This window comes from Pseudophryne corroboree, chromosome 2 (assembly GCF_028390025.1).
Source record: "Pseudophryne corroboree isolate aPseCor3 chromosome 2, aPseCor3.hap2, whole genome shotgun sequence".
NCBI classification, from domain to species: Eukaryota; Metazoa; Chordata; class Amphibia; order Anura; family Myobatrachidae; genus Pseudophryne; species Pseudophryne corroboree.
Window position 1 is genome coordinate 899244609 of NC_086445.1, and position 25966 is coordinate 899270574.

The following is a 25966-nucleotide window of genomic DNA, read 5'->3' on the forward strand; positions in this document are numbered from 1 at the left end:
AAAAATGGCAGTTAGGAGCTGATTGGCTGGTACTTTTCCACTCTCCATTTTATCACTTTCCAAGTGATGATGCATCTGGCCCTATGGCTTGATCTTATATCCATTTTTATACATTTCCCCATCCACCCCAATTATTATAAAACAAAACCCAGATACTGATGACCTGCTTTTGGCAGGATGAAATCACAGCTGATGTCTCACCTGCAGGCTAAGCACTTCCACCTCATCACTTCCACAAGGCTTTTAGCTTAGAAGGCAAAGCAGAATCAGGAGACAGATAGGTGACTACAAACAGCCATCCTGCAGCTCCAGCCAATGGAGAAGGCTCATTGGCCCTCATTCCGAGTTGATCGCTCGCTGGCTAGTTTTAGCAGCCATGCAAACGCTATGCCGCCGCCCACTGGGGAGTGTATTTTAGCTTAGCAGAAGTGCGAACGCTTGTGCAGCCGAGCTCTGCAAAAACAGTTTGTGCAGTTTCTGAGTAGCTCTGAACCTACTCAGCGCTTGCGATCACTTCAGCCTATTCGTGTCCGGATTTGACGTCGTACATCCGCCCAGCGAGCGCCCAGCCACACCTGCGTTTTTTCAGACACGCCTGCGTTTTTGCAAACACTCCCTGAAAACGGTCTGTTGACACCCAGAAATGCCCCCTTCCTGTCAATCTTCTTGCGGACGTCCGTGCGACTGAAAACTTTGCTAGAACCTGTGCACAACCACAACGGGCTTTGTACCCGTACGTTGCGCGTGCGCTTTGCGGTGCATACGCATGCGCAGAAATGCAGATTTTTAGCCTGATTGTTGCGCTGCGAACAACGGCAGCTAGCGATCAACTCGGAATGACCCCCATTGTGTGGATGGACGTGATTTCAGCTGGAGTGTAGAGCCTACAGGGTGTGTAAGAGGGAGAGGAATTAGCTGTCCCCTGAGAATAAAGGCTGGTGGCAGCAGCATTCTTAATTAATTTGCTAGTCCAGATCAGTTTTTGCAGTCTTTCTAAATCCCCCGGGCCTTAAAATGGCACATGCTTGTGCTCAGAAATTCTGATGTAGGACTACAATTTGTCACTGCACTGTCCGTGCACTGCTTTCTGCTTGTCTGAATGTTCTAACTGAGGGATTCCTTTCTACAAGACCACATACAATTGATGTATGAACAGTTTTTAATACAGTGTTTATACCTTAATGTATTTGCAGGACATGTGTTTTTCAAGTTATTGATGTTTTAAAACATGTTCTGTCTGACCTTTAAGGAACATAAACATTTGTAAATGTAGTGCAAAAAAAGAAGAAGCTGTGATTCGTATACTATTTCCTTTAGTCCTTAAGAGAACTATACATGGCTTCTCTATGGTATAGCACCGTCCAGTTGTGGCCGAAGAAATTACTGAAATGTGACCTGGCCTTAGAGGAAGAAGTGTTCAATGTCTTCACCAGACAGGCTGGACCTATATTGATGCAGTATTTATCTGTGAGAAGTAACTCAGCCGAGGCAGTTTCCAAGGCAATATCTCGTTTCTGTCTCCCTGGAAACGCGCTGGGATTCCTCCAATGGAATATGTAATACAACTTCATGCTCTCCATAGACTCATTGTGAGGATTTACATGTCTGCACACAACACAGCCATTAGCTATGCCATCCATTGCCCTTTTTATCTGCTTCTTATTGTAGCTAAAACATAACTGTTTTCTTTTATTATCATTATTTGAGAGAGAAGGAGACCCTCTGCTTTATCAACAGGCATTTGACTAGAATGTAGAGTTACAAGTCGATTGTATGGTGGGGGGGGGGGGGGGGGAGTACATAATAAGTCATCTTATGCTACTCCATGAAGTACCGTTTGTTATCCATTAAAGTTATCCCTAATCAAGCATCCATTTCCAGCGAGTATACTAAACGAAGAGTTAACTGTATGTTGGCGATACAGTGGTTATTCTGTAACCATCATTGCTAGAAACCTATTCTGTGTGTATTGGGTATATGGAAATAGTGTGGCTATTTGGTATTGTATACATGTTCTGTGATTCTAGGCTCTACTTTGTGTCACAAACTGCATAGAGGATACAACAAAAAGGAAAATTACATATATCTGGTATTTATAACGCAGTGATTTCCACTACGCTCAGGAAAAAGGTGGAGAAAATCACTGAGCGCATATCTCAGAGCTGCAGAAAATGGAATTGCTTGTGTAACACAGGCACCGTGGCTGAGGATAAGATCTGTGCTGTCTAGTGGGTAAAGCTAGACTACTAGCGTGCTAATATGACAAACACTAGGCAAAACCTCTCTAGGGCAAAATGCTGCTGCTTTAGGTGAGGGGGCTCAGGGATGAATTTCTGATATGAAATTAGCTGGGTCTCTTCATGAATAATTGCCTCTAAAACCAGATTTATTTTTTATAGTATTTTGATAATTTTGTAAACTGGTGCAGAGTTGGCAATCCACCCCCTTTTCCTATGGGAATATGTTCGTAATTATTCCAACCTTCCCCTCCCCCACTCCAAATATTTTTTTTTGTATATATTGTGTACATGATAATAATTTTGGAGTGCCACTCAGCACAGCTGGAAGGACAGCCTCCATCCAAGCAGCCAGAATGTGCAACGGGTGGCAAATAATGACATTGCCCTTGAGAGATGGAGGGGTGTGTAGCGGAATTATGGTATGTGTCATTTATCAGGGCCGTACATTACGTCACATTTTACAGCAGTGGAGATCAGACGTCTGACTTTGAAATGACCAAACTCTCTTATTCTGAACACAGTGCTGTTCTCCTTCTCCAGCATTGTTTTAAATGGCTTTTCATTTTGTTGCATTCTGTTACCTAGTATGGTAAATCAGTAGTCTGGATTGAATAACTATGTACCAAGCACGGGGTAACTCATAAGGCAACAAGTGTGAAATCTTCATATAAATCTTTTTTTTTTTCTTAAAGCTGAGGTTTCATTTCAAAGTTCTGAATCAATTTAGATAATAGCTGATTTGTTTAAACGTTGAAATAAATAATATAGCTATATATTGCGCCTAGCAGGGGGAAAAAAGAGGAAACTTTAGGATTGGTTCTCCTAACATTCGTTTAAGGTTCAAAGGTGTTTTGCAAGTATTCACATGTGCTGGGTATACATTTATACAATTATCTGATTGCCCGATATCAGTGGATTATACAGTGTGTTGGTGCGATGTCAGGCATGTCCGACAGAAGCGATAATTTGGGAGCTGCAAGTACCCTTCATCGGGTGGTGTAGGCTTCCCCTGCCCTAAACGTCGGCATTTCTCGTGTTCTTTCAGAGGGAAGGAACGGGGAAATATTTCCACCCCAAGCGAGGGACGCAGATAATCGTGGCCTGTACACTGTGAAATATCTTGGTGCATTCCCACAATATCTGCTGGGTGTCTGGCTGTGTATACCCAGTGTTAGGGTTCACGGGTGTTGTTGTTATTAATTTTTCTTTTAATTATTGTTATTATTATTATTTTTTCTCTATCGTCCTAGTGGATGCTGGGGTTCCTGAAAGGACCATGGGGAATAGCGGCTCCGCAGGAGACAGGGCACAAAAAGTAAAGCTTTACGATCAGGTGGTGTGTACTGGCTCCTCCCCCTATGACCCTCCTCCAAGCCTCAGTTAGTTAGATTTTTGTGCCCGGCCGAGAAGGGTGCAATCTAGGTGGCTCTCCTAAAGAGCTGCTTAGAAAAGTTTAGCTTAGGTTTTTTATTTTACAGTGAGTCCTGCTGGCAACAGGATCACTGCAACGAGGGACTTAGGGGAGAAGAAGTGAACTCACCTGCGTGCAGGATGGATTGGCTTCTTGGCTACTGGACATCAGCTCCAGAGGGACGATCACAGGTACAGCCTGGATGGTCACCGGAGCCTCGCCGCCGGCCCCCTTGCAGATGCTGAAACGAGAAGAGGTCCAGAATCGGCGGCAGAAGACTCCTCAGTCTTCTTAAGGTAGCGCACAGCACTGCAGCTGTGCGCCATTTTCCTCTCAGCACACTTCACACGGCAGTCACTGAGGGTGCAGGGCGCTGGGAGGGGGGCGCCCTGGGAGGCAAATGAAAACCTATTTTGGCTAAAAATACCTCACATATAGCCTCCGGGGGCTATATGGAGATATTTAACCCCTGCCAGAATCCACTAAAGAGCGGGAGACGAGCCCGCCGAAAAAGGGGCGGGGCCTATCTCCTCAGCACACAGCGCCATTTTCCTCACACAGCTCCGCTGGTCAGGAAGGCTCCCAGGCTCTCCCCTGCACTGCACTACAGAAACAGGGTAAAACAAGAGAGGGGGGGGCAAAATTGTGGCAAAATTATATTATTAAAGCAGCTATACAGGGAGCACTTATTATAAGGCTATCCCTGTCATATATAGCGCTTTTTGGTGTGTGCTGGCAAACTCTCCCTCTGTCTCCCCAAAGGGCTAGTGGGGTCCTGTCTTCTTTAAGAGCATTCCCTGTGTGTCTGCTGTGGGTCGGTACGTGTGTGTCGACATGTATGAGGACGATATTGGTGTGGAGGCGGAGCAATTGCCAAATATGGGGATGTCACCCCCTAGGGGGTCGACACCAGAATGGATGCCTTTATTTATGGAATTACGGGATAGTGTCAACACGCTAAAGCAGTCGTTTGACGACATGAGACGGCCGGACAATCAATTAGCACCTGTCCAGGCGCCTCAAACACCGTCAGGGGCTGTAAAACGCCCTTTGCCTCAGTCGGTCGACACAGACCCAGACACAGGCACTGATTCCAGTGGCGACGGTGATGAATCAACCGTATTTTCCAGTAGGGCCACACGTTATATGATTTTGGCAATGAAGGAGGCGTTACATATTGCTGATACTACAGGTACCACAAAACAGGGTATTATGTGGGGTGTGAAAAAACTACCTATAGTTTTTCCTGAATCAGATGAATTAAATGAGGTGTGTGATGAAGCGTGGGTTGCCCCCGATAAAAAAATGCTAATTTCAAAGAAGTTATTGGCTTTATACCCTTTCCCGCCAGAGGTTAGGGCGCGCTGGGAAACACCTCCTAGGGTGGACAAGGCGCTCACACGCTTATCAAAACAAGTGGCGTTACCCTCTCCTGAGACGGCCGCACTTAAAGATCCAGCAGATAGGAGGATGGAAAATATCCAAAAAAGTATATACACACATACAGGTGTTATACTACGACCAGCTATAGCGACAGCCTGGATGTGCAGTGCTGGGGTAGCTTGGTCAGAGTCCCTGATTGAAAATATTGATACCCTGGATAGGGACAATGTTTTACTGTCTTTAGAGCAAATAAAGGATGCATTTCTTTATATGCGTGATGCACAGAGGGATATTTGCACACTGGCATCACGGGTAAGTGCTATGTCCATTTCGGCCAGAAGAAGTTTATGGACGCGACAGTGGTCAGGTGATGCGGACTCAAAACGGCATATGGAAGTTTTGCCGTATAAAGGGGAGGAGTTATTTGGTGTCGGTCTATCGGATTTGGTGGCCACGGCTACAGCCGGGAAATCCACCTTTTTACCTCAAGTCACTCCCCAACAGAAAAAGACACCGACTTTTCAACCGCAGCCCTTTCGTTCCTTTAAAAACAAGAGAGCAAAGGGATATTCATATCTGCCACGAGGCAGAGGAAGGGGGAAGAGACTGCAACAGGCAGCTCCTTCCCAGGAACAGAAGCCCTCCCCCGCTTCTACAAAAGCCTCAGCATGACGCTGGGGCTTCTCAAGCGGACTCGGGGGCGGTGGGGGGTCGTCTCAAGAATTTCAGCGCGCAGTGGGCTCACTCGCAGGTAGATCCCTGGATCCTGCAGATAATATCTCAGGGGTACAGGTTGGAACTAGAGACGGATCCACCTCGCCGTTTCCTGAAGTCTGCTTTACCAACGTCCCCCTCCGACAGGGTGACGGTCTTGGAAGCCATTCACAAGCTGTACTCTCAGCAGGTGATAGTCAAGGTACCTCTTTTACAACAAGGAAAGGGGTATTATTCCACTCTATTTGTGGTACCGAAGCCGGATGGCTCGGTAAGACCTATTCTAAATCTGAAATCCTTGAACCTGTACATAAAGAAGTTCAAGTTCAAGATGGAGTCACTCAGAGCAGTGATAGCGAACCTGGAAGAAGGGGACTTTATGGTATCCTTGGACATCAAGGATGCGTATCTCCACGTTCCAATTTACCCCTCACACCAGGGGTACCTCAGGTTCGTCGTACAGAACTGTCACTATCCGTTTCAGACGCTGCCGTTTGGATTGTCCACGGCACCTCGGGTCTTTACCAAGGTAATGGCCGAGATGATGATTCTTCTTCGAAGAAAAGGCGTATTAATTATCCCATACTTGGACGATCTCCTAATAAGGGCAAGGTCCAGAGAACAGCTAGAGATGGGATTAGCACTGTCTCAAGAAGTGCTAAAACAGCACGGGTGGATTCTGAATATTCCAAAATCCCAGTTAATTCCGACAACACGTCTGCTGTTCCTAGGGATGATTCTGGACACGGTTCAGAAAAAGGTTTTTCTCCCGGAGGAAAAAGCCAAGGAGTTATCCGAACTTGTCAGGAACCTCCTAAAACCAGGAAAGGTGTCTGTACATCAATGCACAAGAGTCCTGGGAAAAATGGTGGCTTCTTACGAAGCAATTCCATTCGGCAGATTCCACGCAAGAATTTTCCAGAGGGATCTGTTGGACAAATGGTCAGGGTCGCATCTTCAGATGCACCAGCGGATAACCCTGTCTCCAAGGACAAGGGTATCTCTTCTGTGGTGGTTGCAGAGTGCTCATCTATTGGAGGGCCGCAGATTCGGCATACAGGATTGGATCCTGGTGACCACGGACGCCAGCCTGAGAGGCTGGGGAGCAGTCACACAAGGAAGAAACTTCCAGGGCGTGTGGTCGAGCCTGGAAACGTCTCTTCACATAAACATTCTGGAACTAAGAGCAATCTACAATGCTCTAAGCCAGGCAGAACCTCTGCTTCAAGGAAAACCGGTGTTGATCCAGTCGGACAACATCACGGCAGTCGCCCATGTGAACAGACAGGGCGGCACAAGAAGCAGGAGTGCAATGGCAGAAGCTGCAAGGATTCTTCGCTGGGCAGAGAATCATGTGATAGCACTGTCAGCAGTGTTCATCCCGGGAGTGGACAACTGGGAAGCAGACTTCCTCAGCAGACACGACCTTCACCCGGGAGAGTGGGGTCTTCATCCAGAAGTTTTCCACATGCTGGTAACCCGTTGGGAAAGACCAATGGTGGACATGATGGCGTCTCGCCTCAACAAAAAACTGGACAGGTATTGCGCCAGGTCAAGAGATCCGCAGGCAATAGCTGTGGACGCGCTGGTAACGCCTTGGGTGTACCAGTCGGTGTATGTGTTTCCTCCTCTGCCTCTCATACCAAAAGTATTGAGAATTATACGGCAAAGAGGCGTAAGAACGATACTAGTGGTTCCGGATTGGCCAAGAAGAACTTGGTACCCGGAACTTCAAGAGATGATCACGGAAGATCCGTGGCCTCTACCTCTGAGAAGGGACTTGCTTCAGCAGGGTCCCTGTCTGTTTCAAGACTTACCGCGGCTGCGTTTGACGGCATGGCGGTTGAACGCCGGATCCTAAAGGAAAAAGGTATGCCGGAAGAAGTCATTCCTACTTTGATTAAAGCAAGGAAGGAAGTAACCGCGCAACATTATCACCGCATTTGGCGAAAATATGTTGCGTGGTGCGAGGATCGGAGTGCTCCGACGGAGGAATTTCAACTGGGTCGATTCCTACATTTCCTGCAATCAGGATTGTCTATGGGTCTCAAATTGGGATCTATTAAGGTTCAAATTTCGGCCCTGTCGATTTTCTTCCAGAAAGAATTGGCTTCAGTTCCTGAAGTCCAGACTTTTGTTAAGGGAGTGCTGCATATACAGCCCCCTGTGGTGCCTCCAGTGGCACCGTGGGATCTCAATGTTGTTTTGGACTTTCTCAAATCTCATTGGTTTGAACCACTAAAAACTGTGGATTTGAAATATCTCACATGGAAAGTGACCATGCTACTAGCCCTGGCTTCGGCCAGGAGAGTGTCAGAACTGGCAGCTTTATCTTACAAAAGCCCATATCTGATTTTCCATTCGGACAGGGCAGAACTGCGGACTCGTCCGCATTTTCTCCCTAAGGTGGTGTCAGCATTTCATCTGAACCAGCCTATTGTAGTGCCTGCGGCTACAAGCGACTTGGAGGACTCCAAGTTGTTGGACGTTGTCAGAGCTTTAAAAATATACATTTCAAGGACAGCTGGAGTCAGGAAATCTGACTCACTGTTTATACTATATGCTCCCAACAAGTTGGGCGCTCCTGCGTCTAAGCAGACTATTGCTCGCTGGATTTGTAGTACGATTCAGTTTGCACATTCTGTGGCAGGCCTGCCACAGCCAAAATCGGTAAAAGCCCACTCCACAAGGAAGGTGGGTTCTTCTTGGGCGGCTGCCCGAGGGGTCTCGGCATTACAACTCTGCCGAGCGGCTACGTGGTCGGGGGAGAACACGTTTGTAAAATTCTACAAATTTGATACCCTGGCTAAGGAGGACCTGGAGTTCTCTCATTCGGTGCTGCAGAGTCATCCGCACTCTCCCGCCCGTTTGGGAGCTTTGGTATAATCCCCATGGTCCTTTCAGGAACCCCAGCATCCACTAGGACGATAGAGAAAATAAGAATTTACTTACCGATAATTCTATTTCTCGGAGTCCGTAGTGGATGCTGGGCGCCCATCCCAAGTGCGGATTATCTGCAATAATTGTACATAGTTATTGTTACCTAATTCGGGTTATTGTTGTAGGGAGCCATCTTTCAGAGGCTCCTCTGTTATCATACTGTTAACTGGGTTTAGATCACAGGTTGTACGGTGTGATTGGTGTGGCTGGTATGAGTCTTACCCGGGATTCATAAATCCTTCCTTATTGTGTACGCTCGTCCGGGCACAGTATCCTAACTGAGGCTTGGAGGAGGGTCATAGGGGGAGGAGCCAGTACACACCACCTGATCGTAAAGCTTTACTTTTTGTGCCCTGTCTCCTGCGGAGCCGCTATTCCCCATGGTCCTTTCAGGAACCCCAGCATCCACTACGGACTCCGAGAAATAGAATTATCGGTAAGTAAATTCTTATTTTTTTTAACTACAAAGAAGATTTTTTTTTTTTGTAAGGTGGGGGGGGGGGGGGGGGGGATCCGTCTGCCTGTCTGGAGTTGTTTGTAACAAGAGAGCAAAATATACATATGATATGATCTATGCAAACTATGCTGAGATGAAATTTTCCAGACAGGTAATCTGAAACTAATTCAATGTATTTCCTACAAAATAATGACCTTTTGCCCTAATTACAAAACTTGTCACACACAGCTAATATCTACAAAATGGGTGATTTTGGAAGCCATTCTGGTATTAAACTGAAATGGCAGATAAGGATCCTGTTGACATTGATAGGTTTGTTATTAGGCCTGAGCCGGTAGAGAGTGAACTTGGAGGATGGTCACTAGCAGCCTGTGTGTGGCCTTTCATCAATGAAGATGGAAGCAGTATGGCCACTCACCCCGTATGTGGTTGAATTGAATGATGATCCCATTGATCAATTCTCAGGTGGTTGGAAAGCATCGGTCTATGGGCATAATTCAGCAAAATCTTTCTCTAATGGGCAAAACCATGTACAATGCAGGTGGGGAGATGAAACATGTGCAGAGAGAGTTAGATTTGGGTGGGGTGTGTTCAAACTGAAATCTAAATTGTTGTATAAAAATAAAGCAGCCAGTATTTACCCTGCACAGAAACAAAATACCCAAATCTAACGCTCTCTGCACATGTTACATCTGCCCCACCTGCACTGCACATGGTTTTGCTCATTATAGAAAGATAGTGATTAGTAAATTGTGAGCTTTGGTTTGTAGTCTTCTTTCTCTGCACCTTTAATTACTAGCTTGAGTGAGCGCTGACTGGTGAGAGAATGTATACAGGATATCTACATATATTGCATTATCTCATTAGAGGCTGCCATCTCTCCTGATGATAATTAAAGTGCAGACAGAATATTTAAAAATATATTTAATTTGTTGGACCTCCGCTTACTTTTATTACACATATAGTTGCACAATGTTTGAAGAAGGATCCATTGTCCTATTACAAATGGAATTCTGGAGTGCAGTAAGTATACAGTACAACTACTTCAAAGTTGCCAACGATTCCTGCAATACTACACCTATACCAGGAGCCGGTCAGGATCCCGGCACTACTCGGAATGCCGACACCAGCATCCCGAATAGGGTCACAAGCCCTGCGCCGTGATCTCGTTCAGTCATGTGCTGGGCCACCAGAGCGGTAAGCTGTGTGGGGTTAGGCTGCAGGGGAGAGGGAGAGGTACGTTTAGGTTGCGCAGGAGGGGGGGGGGGGGGTGTATAGGCTGCTAGAACAGAGTGTTAGGGGGCCCATTGTGAGGAGGTAAGTATACTTAACGTCCCCCTGTCGGGATTCACTAGATCGAGATGCTGTGGTCGGTATTCTGACCACTGGCATTCCGACCGCTGGCATTTCGATCCCAACCCCCCTATACCTAATCCCATTAATACTATACTGAAGAACTTTATACCCCAACTAATAGAAACTGTTTAAATGGTAGAAAACTGTTATTATCAATTAGGTACTGAATAACACGCACTGTTTTCTTCATGCCAGTCTAGTGACAGTCAGGGCATAAACACACTTTATGACAATTGCAAATAAATCTGTATGTAACACTTTTCGCACCTCACTGTTTTTCTATCAAATCTCCTTGGGCCATACACAACATCGTCCTGCTCTAGCAGTGTCTTAATTGGGGACAGTTTGTGGTGGCTTCATTCATAAAGGGAAGGAATAAAAGTTTTTATTACTGGTCCTACTGAAATGTATTAAAATTGTTATTCATAATAATATTAGAAGATTGCTAACAGAAGAATCTAAACACAGTGTTACGTCACCAATAGAGCTTTACAATAACAGGCAACTGAGAGAAACTGTAAAGATACATACACCAGAAGAGTGTTATTGTAAGTGGTTCTCCAACACTATTGCTAATGAATAACACAAGCACTTCAAGCAAGTTCAGACGGGTGGTCTTCTGTATGCCGGCGGTCGGGCTCCCGGCGCTCAGTATACCGGCGCCGGGAGCCCGACAGCCGGCATACCGACACTTATTTTCCCTCGTGGGGGTCCACGACCCCCATAGAGGGAGAATAAAATAGTGTTGCGCACCACCGTGCCCGTAGCGTGGCGAGCGCAGCGAGCCCGCAAGGGGCTCATTTGCGCTCGCCACGCTGTCGGTAAGCCAGCGGTCGGGCTCCCGGCGCCGGGATGCTGGTCGCCGGGAGCCCGACCGCCGGCCAGCCGTAGTGAACCCGTTCAGACCTGCTACTGGATAGGTCTTTCCCTGCTAGAAGGCTACCACAAATAGGGCTGCCAAGAGAAATCCTGGGCCCCGGTACAACAACTTCCTGGCTGGAGGAGGTGTGACCACAGCATACTGGGGCATGGCCACACTGCTTTAGGGGCGTGTCTAGCACAAGAAGCACCCACTCACAGGAGCATGGCATGCCTCCCAGCCGGGGCTGCTGCCAGGTAAGAGGGGGGGTGGGGACCTGGGCCCCTCCATCAGACCTGGGCCCGGGTAATTTGTACCCTCTTCCCCCCGCCTCTCTCGGCACCAGTGACCACAAAGCATAAATAACAAAGTGCTTAGAAATATCGAAAGAAAAAAATGAGTGCAGGCCCCCCCACTGTGGTATTCCCGGGTTAAAGTGAAGGAATGCTGTCCATTGTCTTCAAGTATAAATGGACAGTTATTGGAGGCTCTATACGGTAGGGTGAAGGACTAGCCAGCACAGGATGTAAGAAAAAAAAAAAAGAAGGGTGGGGGTACACTGTTGCAAACAGTATTTGCAGCATAAATAGCTATACATAGTGCTCCTAATAGCATGCAGCATATAGCAGACAGATAACATAACAGCCTAATGCCTCCAACACCCGATGCCCAACTCTGACCTCTGATTAAGTCACTTGCCCACCAGTTCTAAACCCATCATTCCATTCCTGTGTCCCGCATAAAAACTTCATGCCCACAAGATATGATCATATGCCCACCATATACAACTCTGTGACCTATATACCGGCCTCAGGCCTTAGTGTCTAGAATCTGATTGATAGCCTCATTGCACAATATAGTTCCATTCCCTGCATCGCTGCACCGTATATAAATATCATGGCCTTCTGACCTGTTCTGATTCAAGTCCTTCACATTAGAAGAGGGAAAACCAGTCAGCTAGTGTAGAAAGAAACCATTCCCCTCTGTCCAGGTGCTTTTAGCCTATGAAAGTCAGGCTCTCACATACTGCAGATTCATATTCAAAACAATGTGGAATTTTGTCTTTTTCAAAACAGCACTACCTCCTGTGAGTGGCAGTTATGCCAAAATGGTCACTGACCCCACTCAGCTTGAAAGCGGGGTTATTGGAAAAGCCATGTCCAGCATATCATATGGAAATATTTAGGTCACCATTTGGATACCACGCATGTTACCTGCATTGTACATGGACAGCAAGGTGTGTTCACAACGATCCTTCTTAGCGTTCACTTTCAGTGCTATAGTTACTGAAAATCAATCCAAGACATAAATACAGACTCTGAAATATTAACTTTTTGGTTCCTTAATTGAGGTGTAAAGTTTTCACAATAATTGTTTACTAGTGAAGTAATGAAAATTAATCTGTGTGATTTTTGAAAGTCTTTACACTGTATATAATAAAGCTACACGTCTGCCAGGCTTTTCCCTGCCACTATTCATGTGTGGCAGTACGGATGGTGTAATGGTTAGCATTACTGCCTCACAGCAGTGAGGTCATGGGTTCGATTCCCACCATGGCTCTAACTGTGTGGAGTTTGTATATTCTCCCCGTATATGCGTGGGTTTCCTCCGGGTACTCCGGTTTCCTCCCACAATCCAAAAATATACTGGTAGGTTAATTGGCTCCCTACAAAATTAACCCTAGCGTGAATGTGTGTGTGTGTATACATGTGATAGGGAATATAGATTGTAAGCTCCACTGGAGCAGGGACTGATGTGAACGGCCAAGTATTCTCTGTAAAGCGCTGCAGAATATGTGTGCGCTATATAAATAACTGGTAATAAATAAATAATAATAATTGTGTGGGAGCAGCCAGGAAGTACAGATGTGTCCTCATGCATCTTGCTTCAATACACCGCGCAGTGGGAGATGCCTGGGGTGAGAGAGCAGACAGGCCTGTGCAACTCCGTTAGCGCCGGACGTCTTTTTTGCCGCAAATGCGTTTTACTTGCATCACTGTGCAAATAGAATGCACAAGCAGACTCTGCTGATTAATATATGCAGCATGCCTATATTCTCTATGCAACTGCGGCTGTAACTGCATATGAAATGGTACGTTACAGCAGTGTTTTCTAGGAAATCACTGGAACATACAATTTTGTATGCAGATACAGCCACATATACACAGAACACATATACACAGAATATAGGCATGCCACATAATTTTAATGCTTGTGCTTCTTATTCGCATAGTGATGCTAATATGACACATTTTAATGGAAAAAGTTGCACATAAAGACAATCAGCGCTACAGAGTCACGCCACAGCATGACGGGACAAGAAGGGTTGTTTAACGTGCATGGAGGCTAAATGTAAGTGGGCACATTTATACCATGATTTGCATGTGAAAAAGCCCATACAGTATTCTGTCTGTGGATAAGTAATACTAAAGGAAAGGCACCTAAATTACATTTATAATAATGCACATGAAAGAGGTCATATTGTCCTTCAGAGACAGAGGTCAGATATAATGGGTTGATTGCTAGACATTGCATGTTATAACAAGTTTGATAAATCCCTTTGGTACAGGGCAGATTACCCTAATTACTCTAGTGAGCAATATTAAGATTATAAAACAGTGCAACGACGAACCCCTACACATGGCTGCAGGCTTAGGCTCCCTCCGCCGTACTGCCAGCCTGCTTGGCGTTGATTTGTTTTATGACACACCACAAATCATTTGGACAGCATGGTTGGTACGATCTGTGTGGAGTTTGTATGTCCTACCTGTGTGAGGTTAATAGGCTTCTTAGAAATAATGACCCTAGTTTGTCCACATGATATGGAACACAGATTGTAAGTTCCACTGGGGCATGGGGACTGATGGGAATGACCAACTTATCTGTAAAGTGCTGTGCAACCTTTATAAATAACTGTTACTAAATACATATAAATGTAAAAACACAAAGCTCTTAGGCTGGGTACACACTTGCCGATGTCAGTGACATTGTGCAAACATTATCGTTCATACACACTGAACAATATCGTTTGCGTCTCGTCAGTGACGTCATTGCACCCATATCCAGTTGCATGCCATCTCGTACAATTGGGGTCATTCCGAGTTGTTCGCTCGTTGACGATTTTCGCAACGGAGCGATTAAGGCGAAAATGCGCATGGTACGCAGTGCGCATGCGCTAAGTATTTTAGCACAAAACTTAGTAGATTTACTCACATCCGAACGAAGAATTTCCATCGTTGAAGTGATCGGAGTGTGATTAACAGGAAGTGGGTGTTTCTGGGCGGAAACTGACCGTTTTCTGGGAGTGTGCGGAAAAACGCAGGCATGCCAGGATAAAACGCGGGAGTGTCTGGAGAAACGAGGGAGAAACGAGGGAGTGGCTGGCTGAACGCAGGGCGTGTTTGTGACGTCAAACCAGGAACGAAACGGGCTGAGCTGATCGCAGTGTAGGAGTTAGTCTCGAGCTACTCAGAAACTGCTAAAAATTTTCTATTCGCAATTCTGCTAAGCTAAGATACACTCCCAGAGGGCGGCGGCCTAGCGTGTGCAATGCTGCTAAAATCTGCTAGCGAGCGAACAACTCGGAATGACCCCCATTATCTTTAGGTTTTAAATTGAAAACAAAACACATTGTACCTTGCTAACGACCTGTGGGAGTTTGCATCTTTAACGATATAGGGTATACACACTTGCCGATGTATACAATATATCGTCCGATCCGCCTGTTCGGACAATATATCGGGTGCACATCGGCAAGTGTGTACCCAGCCTATGATCTTAAACTTATTTGGACAGGGCCATCTATATCTTCAGATTCTTTTTTTTATTTTTATGTATTTAATTTTATTTGTATCCTGATCTCCTCACTGTACAATGATGTGTAGTATGTCAGCTTTTATAATAAAATGTGGCAGGAAAAGCAAAGGCATCAATAAAAATCTCATTAAGACATTGCATAGGGAAGATGCCGTGTCACAGCATATTCTAAAAACAAATACATGTGTGCAGGTGTTATTTTATGGGTTTTATGCTTTCATTACAAGCCTACGTAATGATAGCATATGTTTAGGTTGGCCATTATTGTTTAAATTTTTATTTTAATACTTTTCATAAATTGTTAGATTACTATAGTTATACATGTAGCATATACTGGGCTTCTAATTCTCAATCCATTGAGTGGAACAAGGTGCCTCAAAAGTAGATGACGTAATAATTGCATTTTGCTACGGAATTTAATCTGCACTTTGTTGTTTTTTTTTTAGAAATTATGTAAACGAAACCACTTAAAAATGTTCTGTTTTTAACTTTACAGTGCAATATAAATGATACAATTTAACTTTGTTGTGTGGTATTCAGAACTAAAGGATAACTAAATACATTTGTAACATGAAGCATGATGGTAATATTCACTTTACAATCATAGGAGGAATCCAGTTACCTGCGATGTATTCGCGGGTGCGAGTAAGTGCCGCTCTTTTGAGATTGCTGACTCGCAGAAAATGTGCAAGTCCGGCAATAGAAGGGCCCATGAGAGGTACCAGCTTGGGTGACAATGGACGTGGAGTCCACACTTACTTCAGGCTTCCCCTTACCAGACTCTTTGGACCCCTAGGCGGCTTAGACCATAGCATTGTTTCCTAATAACAGCCGATTCTGATGCTATGCCCCTTAATGCCCTTGACTTGCTGCTGCCTCGTCTTCATCCCTCTCACTGGCACCGTAGAGGCCTTACAACACTAGCATATATGTTCTCAGCCTTTTCCTGACCTCTGTGCTAAATTTTATCCCGGACCCTAACTCTCTCTACACATGTTATATCTGCCCCCCTGCAGTGCACATGGTTTTGCCCAACTGCTAACAAATTTGCTGCTGCGATCAACTCAGAATTACCCCTTGTGTGCGGACCAGGAACACTACCCCAAATGTATCTCGTACACCTCCTGCCCAGATCCTAGCCAGGCTAACTGCTTCCTCCTCCTGAGAGTGCTACATTATACTGGTACTGCCTTCTGTCTACTCCAGCACATCCAGATATATTCTCTATTCAATTACAATAAAAGGGGTACCTTTCTAAGACCTATACAGTGGGATTCTTGCCATCTTACTACTTTTGCTACAGTATGTCAGGGATACTGACCACTCCAAATGCACATCAAACTGCTGAATAGACTTTAACCCCTAACAAACTCCCAAAAGATGTGGTCCTCTTGCTCAAAGCTCTGCTGGCACCACTGTAATATGGATTCTGCATGTCTTTTAGGATTACCCTGCGCCACTTCTGGAGAGAGGCGTCACAGTCCCCAAAATAGTCCACTGTACTTGGACATATCTTAATATCTGCCAGGGCCACTATTGCACAGAATTAGAATTCCCCATCTCCTCCCCTTAGGTGTAAGGTCATCTCAAAAACTCCATGCCACTTTGAAATGGAACGCTATAGGTTCCATATTCTACTAATCCCTCCTCCCCTATCATAAAGCCATATCCTTGAAACCTGTAAGCCACAGAGGGCTGGGGTTTCCCTTTACCACATCCTAATGCAAGTTGCCTTCTACCCCCTTTAATCTGAATGAATCTGCTGCTGGTAGGCCTGACTCTTAATATACTGTTGTTGATCTCTACAAACATTTGCTTGTTCTCTGTTTTGGTTGTATGTCTTTGTGCTTGACCTATTTTTTTGTTTTTCTAATTTTTATACTCTAGAATGCCTGGTCTCCTACCCCTCTTCCCCCGCTACCCCCTTTCTCTTTTCTGTAACCTAAATTTAGAATTTTCAATAAAAACTTTTTATAGTACAAAAAGCTCCCCTTCCCTTTCAGAATCCAATTCAAACTTCTCACACTCACTTACAAAGCACTCACCCACTCCTCTCCCACTTACATCTCTGACCTTATCTCCCTTTACTCTCCCACCTGTCCTCTTCGCTCTGCTAATGCACGCCGACTCTCCTGCCTACTGATTACTTCCTCCCACTCCTACCTCCTAGATTCTAGATTTTTCAGGTGATGCTCCCTTACTCTGGAATTCTCTACCTCTCCCCCTCATACTCTCCACCTCTCTACAGAACTTCAAACGGGCTCTTAAGACCCACTTCTTTACCAAACCCAGCCAAATCTCATCCTAATCCTCTGTCTCACTCTCTGTCTGCCACTTCCCTTTAGAATGAAAGCTCTCACGAGTAGGGCCCTCTTCTCTCATGTGCTTATCCTTTTCTTACTTTAATAATCCTCAACTGCCCAAATCCTGCAGTTTTCGACCACCTTGATACTTATCTCAGTGTCGTCTACTGATGTAGTTATGCTTAGTTACCCTGTACTTGTCTTCAACTGTAAGTCACTGTTTTCCTGTTTTGATTATGCGCATATGTACTCTGTAATTGGGAGCTGTGGAACCCTTGTGGCGCCATATAAATAAAGAATAATAATAATAAATAATAATTAGTGGGCTTATTACTGCAATATCAACGTTTTTATGTGTGTGTATATAGATAGGAAAATGATATAAAAAAAGAACCAGTAGAAATGTATTTTAACAAAGCGGACAAGGTAGTGGCTTGTGGTGTCTGTAACAGATTTTAGATTCAGAATATGGAATTTGCATCTGAAACCCTGTTTGTAATACACAGTATACAATATTTTAGGTGTGTTTGTCTAAATGCTGTTGTACGTAGAAAGCATAGTTCCCAAATTTCCATGGATAGGGACGGGTTTTAAGACTTATCCCTATATGTTTGATCGACGTCCCAATTTTTTTTTTTTCTAATTTTCACTGCTTCTACTATGTTCTACAATATCCAGTAATCCTTTTTTGGTGGTAGTTCCTGCTAGTTGCTCTGTAATCTGAGATGGACAGTGATACAATTGAAAAGAGACGACATATCTCAGCTGCTAGTTACAGTGTAGGAGCTACAGTCTTTGCCCAAGGGAGTGGATCAGCCCCAGTCACTGAGCCGTTTGAGTTTGTCACTAAAATGTGAATATCCATATCCCCTAAAGAACCTTTTCTATAACCAGCACGCTGAGCACATGTGTGAAAGCCTCTGGCAGGCTGTTTGTGCAAGCCTTAAATGGAATGTACGTGCAGGCTGAGGGCGGATTTGAAAACTGGCACCAGTTCAGTTAATTTCCCGGCAAACTAAAGAGCGAAAGGCGGAGGCCTGGGAGTTGTGAAGGGGGAAGTATGACGTTCTTGCGTACACGTGTTTCTGTCCCCACTGGGAAACCGAGGGAGGAGGCACAGAAGGAGGGAGTCTCTTAAAGGTGCAAAACACTGCTGAATTGTGGCAACAGAGATGTTATTTCCATCTGCAATGTAGCTGCAGCAGCCTGTGTTATGGTCACCACAGCATATTGTCAAATCACTTGAATCCTTATGACATTTATAAGAGGAAACTTATTTCATGCTTACCGTAATTTTGTTCTGCAAGGACTGCAGACATAGCACTGGGAAACTGAACAATTTATGCCCCATTCTCGTCAGATGGGCAAAAATGAAGCAGTTCTTAAACCTCATCATATCCTTAGTCTTCTAGATCAGACCAACCTAAGCACAAATATTTGGGATGAATTTGGCACCCACTATTACTTCTATGGTCCAGGAAAGGAAAGTTAGCATTTATATGAAATCGGATGCAATCGTAATGTCGACACCACCGTGTCCTCAGTTATTTCAACACTGGACATGTTGCATCTACAGAATGTCGGCATGTGAAATGTCAACATTCTGCACTGACCCAGAGGGTTAGGCTACGCGAGGGATGGGAGTGTTAGGGATACTCACTGCCAGAACCACTGCAGGATAAGATGGAAATCTGACATCACCACCCGGAAGACTCTGCTGGGGCAGGTAAAGTTCCACTAGACCACCAGGAACTTTTTTTGATAACATTCTGATCATGTGACATTTCATCAGTGTCGACAGAAATACCACACCCGATGCAATAGTTTGTCATGATGATTCTGATGAAATGCAGTGGGACACAGAAGGGATATGTCACAGCACTGAGTGACACCAGTGTGGGCACAGATTACAGTTATTTATTCCAGCAGAGACCTGTATTGCCAAATCTTCAGTACATTCATAAGCGGCTGCTGGCCTGGTTGAATGAACGGTAACTGGCTGGTTGGGATATTGCTTTCTGCTGTTGACACTTCTGTATGCCTGCCATAATCCATCTAGCGATTGGTTGTTTTAGAAAGTGGATATCCTGACTATGACCCCCGTATATGTGACCAGTAATTAGGTCTGACCTTCTCACAGTTCTTGCTTTGTGTATGTGGCCTTCACGGGAACTTGCCACATCTGAACAATAGTGACCTTTTTCTTTGTCTCCTGTATACTAAACACATGCAGTATGTGGTTTCCATAATCCAAAAGGATACATTTTGTGCACAGCTTATTAAAAATAAATAAATACCCTTTGATGTGGGCTGGACATTTGGAGAAGTGTGTGATCGCTTTATCAGTGCGCCAAGGTGGTTCGTATTTTATTATCTATTGGTATACCTTTTGACAGTGGTATTAATTAAATTTTACCAGTGGACATCTCCTAACTGGATATACGTATTTATACATAGATTTGCTCATAATGAGCTGGACTGGTGTGAGCATTCTGAACTTCTTATTGTATGGTTTTCTCAATATTAAGGGGTATATGCAATTGCGGTCGAATTCCGGGTGGAATTCGACCGTCGAATTCCGGCAGGTGGGTGCCGGAATTCGACATATTCAATAAAAAACGAATTCGACAGTCCCGTTGTCGAAAAACGGCCAATTTGACGGATTTTGATTAGATTTTTAAAAATGTAAAAAAAACGGGGGGAAACGGTAAAAATCCCGAAAAAAAATTGCGTGGGGTCCCCCCTCCTAAGCATAACCAGCCTCTGGCTCTTTGAGCCGGTCCTGGTTGCCAAAATACGGGGGGAAAAATGACAGGGGATCCCCCGTATTTTAACAACCAGCATCGGGCTCTGCGCCTGGTCCTGGTGCAAAAAATACGGGGGACAAAAAGAGTAGGGGTCCCCCGTATTTTTGGACCAGCACCGGGCTCCACTAGCTGGACAGAAAATGCCACAGCTGGGGGTCACTTTTATACAGCGCCCTGCGGGCGTGGTATTAAATACCCAACTAGTCACCCCTGGCTGGGGTACCCTGGAGGAGTGGGGACCCCTTCAATCAAGGGGTCCCCCCCCAGCCACCCAAGGGCCAGGGGTGAAGCCCGAGGCTGTGTCCCCCCCCCCCCCCCCTCCCCCCCATCCAAGGGCTTCGGATGGGGGGCTGATAGCCTTGTTGAAAATGGAAGAATATTGTTTTTTGCAGAACTACAAGTCCCAGCAAGCCTCCCCCGCAAGCTGGTACTTGGAGAACCACAAGTACCAGCATGCGGGGGGGGGGGGGGGGAGAAACGGGCCCGCTGGTACCTGTAGTTCTACTGCAAAAAAAAATACACCGTGAAAATACAACTTTATTTCACACATGCCGACACATACATACTTACCTATGTTGACACGCCGACTCTGGGCTCGTCTCCGTCTGTCGACGTCCGGGGTACCTGAAAATAAAATTATACTCACCTGATCCAGTGTCCGGTTCTTTTATTGTAATCCACGTACTTGGCAAAACAAAAAAAATGCATTAACCCGAACCAGACGGACTGAAAGGGGTCCCATGTTAACACATGGGACCCCTTTCCCCGAATGCATAGACCCCCCGTGACTCCTGTCACAGAAAGGTCCCTTCAGCCAATCAGGAAGCGCCACGTCGTGGCACTCTCCTGATTGGCTGTATGCGCGTCGGAGCTGTCAGACGCGCATCGCACAGCTCCCTCCATTAGTTTCAATGGTGGCATTATCTGTCCAGCTAGTGGAGCCCGGTGCTGGTCCAAAAAATACGGGGGACCCCTACTCTTTTTGTCCCCTGTATTTTTTGCACCAGGACCAGGCGCAGAGCCCGGTGCTGGTTGTTAAAATACGGGGGATCCCCTGTCATTTCCCCCCCCCCCGTATTTTGGCAACCAGGACCGGCTCAGAGCCCGAGGCTGGTTATGCTTAGGAGGGGGGACCCCACGCATTTGTTTTTTCTGTTTTTTACACCATTCCATTTAAAAAAAATAATATTTTTAAAAATATATAAATAATACTTGTGCCTCCTAAATAGACAAACCAAGTACCTAATCCCTTCTAATATAAATAGATATGCTATTACAAAAACAAAAAAAAACATGTTTTTAATTTTTTTTATTAGATTCCGCCAGCAAAGTGTGGCGGATTGAAAATGACGAATTTACTGTCTAAAAGCACTGTTGTCGAATTTACAATCTTCAATTGAATATACTTTTGTCGAAATGCCGCATTTGTACCATTGCAGAAATGTCGAATTTGACAAATGTCGAATTTCAAAAAGTCGAATTTGGAATGGGCGTTTTTTTGGCGAAAAGTACTGTATTCCATTGTCTAAATTTTTTGGGCGAAAATGTCCCGTTTTTCGACATTTTCGGGAATTCGACCGCAATTGCATATACCCCTAAGAATGTATTCACTCTACACCAGTGTTTCCCAACCGCGGTCCTCAAGGCACACTAACAGTCCTGGTTTTAGTGATATCCAGGCTTGAACACAGGTGACTTAATTAGTACCTCAGTTATTTTGATTTAACCACCTGTGCTGAAGCCTGGATATCACTAAAACCTGCACTGTTGGTGTGCCTTGAGGACCGCGGTTGGGAATGCCTGCTCTACACAGTGTGTCTTCATTTTTTATATATATTCTATTACTTGAATAATAATAAATTTAGGTTTTATCCTTTTGCGCTCCTCTCTCCTTGGAGGAAATTGATCTCCCAGAGGCATCTTTTTTTGTTTTGTTTTGTGTTGTTTTGTATATTACAGTTTTACCAGATTTCTACATTTGCATTTTGTGGATAGTTATAGGCAACTCTGAATAAATATTTCTGGATATACTTTGTGTCATGGGACATTTTTATCTTCATGACGTGCCAGCTCTCACATCCTTTGTGCATAGATCTTTCTGTTTTTGCCCTATAACTTGTGCCTACGTCAGTTCTCCTAAACCTGCGGATCAAAGCAAAGTTCTATTACTAGCGCCCAAAGATGGTGCGACAAGGCAATGCGATGTAATAGCACATCTCATCTGCTGTACACACACTGTATGATCCTCTATATGACGGAGCAATGTATCCTTACATGCTGCATGTGACTACATCGCATCAGTCGTGGAATTGGATGTGCAGAACTTCCAGTGGGACTATTTAGTGAATTACAGCCAGTAACGATGGGTTGGGGGTACCCACTGTATGGTGTGTACGATTTATATTGTTCCAATCTGCAACTGAACAATATATTGGACGACAGACCGCGTACTCCACACCCAGCTTAGGTAAAACAGTCATGCTGTCCTTTCGGATTTGAACTTTTTGTACTCTGGAGCTGTGTGCGGTTTTATGTTTCTTGTAGCAGAGAAAGAAATACTTGTGAGCTACACTTTATTGCAAAGCTGCGGTAGACCGAGTAGGACAGAGAGGTGCACCTTTCATGCTTCCTGTGAAAATGTTCCATTTTATAATTTATTGTACTTAGAATTCCACTCTGCACCATTGATATATATATATGAGACCCTTCTGGAAGACTATCAACTGTACACTCCCCCGAACACCGCAAGATCGGTCAGTGCTAGATACATTGTACTGGAGAGTGTATATAGGAAATGGTTTAAGACCAGAGAGTGGTTATATGTGCAAAATAAGCTACATATAGCGTGTACTTGTCTAGCAAAATCACATCCAGATGTGTGCTTCCACCGCCTTTAGGGCAACAGTAACCTTTTGCTGCATGCCCAGAAATCCACAATCTCACAGAGGCAACAAACGGTCAGATGTGTTTTCAGCTATACTGGAATAGGAACATTATGCTCTGTTTTAAGTTAAACTCGTAAGCATGTGTTTTGCACAGTCATTGGTAATTTCATATGTTGCTTTTTCTTTGATTTCAGAGTCTGAAAAGGAAAGAAAAAGAATATGAGCACGAGATGGAACGTCTGGCCAGGGAGAAAATAGCCACACAGCAGCGGCTGGCTGACTTGAAGAATGAACTCAGCCAGTGGATGGATATCTTGGAGATTGACCGAATTGTGCGTCAAACTGTTCAACCAGAGGATGACCAGGCCTCTACCTCCACAGCTTCAGGTACCCAAATGTCATGGATACTGCGCACCTTTAAACTGTTCCATAGGTTGCTTTGTGCACCGCCGTTTTTTGTATAGATGCTCTTCTTTTCCTAGCATATCTTAGGTGGGGATGCGGTTAAAATGCCGGCTGTTGGGATCCTGGCAGTCGGAGAGGGGTGGGTGGCGGTTAGGGTTAGGTACCACTGAGGGAGATTAGGTTTAGACACTAAGGAGAGAGGGTTAGGGTTAAGCTGTGGGTAATGGGTAGGTTTAGGCACCACCGGTGGTGGTTAGGGTTAGTGAAGATGGGGAAACATGCTTACCTCGCCTCTGTAGGGATTTCAAACATCGGGATGCCAGCGTCTGTATTGTGACTGCCTGCATCCAGTCTGTCGATCAATCATACTGAACCCCTTAGGTATGACGGCTTTCTACCCATAGAATTGACCGAATTCTATGGGCTCAAAGGTGCATTTGATTTTCTCTGACGTCCTAGTGGATGCTGGGGACTCCGTAAGGACCATGGGGAATAGACGGCTCCGCAGGAGACTGGGCACATCTAAAGAAAGATTTAGGACTATCTGGTGTGCACTGGCTCCTCCCCCTATGACCCTCCTCCAAGCCTCAGTTAGATTTCTGTGCCCGGCTGAGCTGGATGCACACTAGGGGCTCTCCTGAGCTCCTAGGAAGAAAGTGTTTGTTAGGTTTTTTATTTTCAGTGAGACCTGCTGGCAACAGGCTCACTGCATCGAGGGACTAAGGGGAGAAGAAGCGAACCTACCTAAGTGGTGGTAGCTTGGGCTTCTTAGGCTACTGGACACCATTAGCTCCAGAGGGATCGAACACAGGACCCGACCTCGTCGTCCGTTCCCGGAGCCGCGCCGCCGTCCCCCTTACAGAGCCAGAAGCAAGAAGGTGGTCCGGAGAATCGGCGGCTGAAGACTTCGGTCTTCTCCAAGGTAGCGCACAGTGTGCGCCATTGCTACTCATGCACACCACACACTTCGGTCACTGATGGGTGCAGGGCGCTGGGGGGGGGCGCCCTGAGTAGCAATACTGACACCTTGGCTGGCAAACTGGCACCATATATAGCCCCAGAGGCTATATAGGTGCTTTTTAACCCCTGCCAGAATCCATAAAAATGCGGGAGAAAGTCCGCGAAAAAGTGGCGGAGCTATCTCCTTCAGCACACTGGCGCCATTTTTCCCTCACAGCTCCGTTGGAGGGAAGCTCCCTGGCTCTCCCCTGCAGTCAATACACTACAGAAAGGGTTAAAAAGAGAGGGGGGGCACAATTTAGGCGCAGTATACAATATATATAGGCAGCTATAAGGGAAAACACTCTTATATGTGATATCCCTGTGATATATAGCGCCCTGGTGTGTGCTGGCATACTCTCCCTCTGTCTCCCCAAAGGGCTTTGTGGGGTCCTGTCCTCTGTCAGAGCATTCCCTGTGTGTGTGCTGTGTGTCGGTACGGCTGTGTCGACATGCATGAGGAGGATAATGATGTGGAGGCGGAGCGAATGCCTGTAAATGTGATGTCAACCCCTGCGGGATCGACACCGGTGTGGTTGGACTTATGGAAGGATTACGTGAAAGTGTCGACTCCTTACACAAAAGGTCGACGACACAGAACAGCCGGCTACTCAGCTTGTGCCTGTTCCAGCGTCTCAAATGTCATGGGGGGCTCTAAAAACGGCCGCTACCTCAGATGGCAGAAACAGATGTCGACACGGATACCGACTCCAGTGTCGACGACGATGAGACTAGTGTACCCTCCAAATAGGTCCACCCGTTACATGATTGAGGCAATGAAAAATGTATTACACATTTATGATAATACCCCAGGTACCACATAAAAGGGTATTATGTTTGGTGAGAGAAAACTACCAGTAGTTTTTCCTGCATCTGAGAAATTAAATGAGGTGTGTGAGGAAGCGTGGTCTTCCCCCGGTAAGAAATTGATAATTTCTAAACTGTAATTGGCAGCGTACCCTTTCCCGCCAGAGGATAGGTCACGTTGGGAAACACCCCATAGGGTAGATACAGCGCTTACACGCTTATCAGAAAAGGTGGCACTACCGTCTCCGGATACGGCCGCCCTGAAGGAACCTGCTGATAAAAAGCAGGGGGTTACCCTAAAAGATATAGTCACACACTCGGGCATTATATTGCGACCAGCCATTGCTTCGGCATGGATGTGCAGTGCTCCCGCTGTGTGGTCAGATTCCCTGTCGGAAAATTACTATGGATAGGGACAATATTTTGCTGACAATAGAGCATATAAAAGACGTGGTCTTATACATGCGTGATGCACAGAGGGATATTTGCCGGCTGGCATCAAAAATAAGCGCTAGGTCCATTGCCGCCAGACGGGGGTTATGGACTCGGCAATGGTCAGGCGATGCCGACTCGAATCGGCACAT

At 45.5% G+C, this 25966-nt stretch overlaps 1 protein-coding gene across 2 annotated transcripts in view; it reads left to right on the plus strand.

Moving 5' to 3' along the window:
• Positions 1-25966, plus strand: part of MNT (MAX network transcriptional repressor) — a 147211-nt gene that overhangs the window by 112762 nt on the left and 8483 nt on the right. For both annotated transcript variants that reach the window (XM_063956032.1, XM_063956033.1), the window contains one exon: positions 23366-23558. In XM_063956032.1, coding sequence (XP_063812102.1) covers positions 23366-23558 — 193 coding nt within the window. The remainder of the gene's footprint in view (positions 1-23365; positions 23559-25966) is intronic.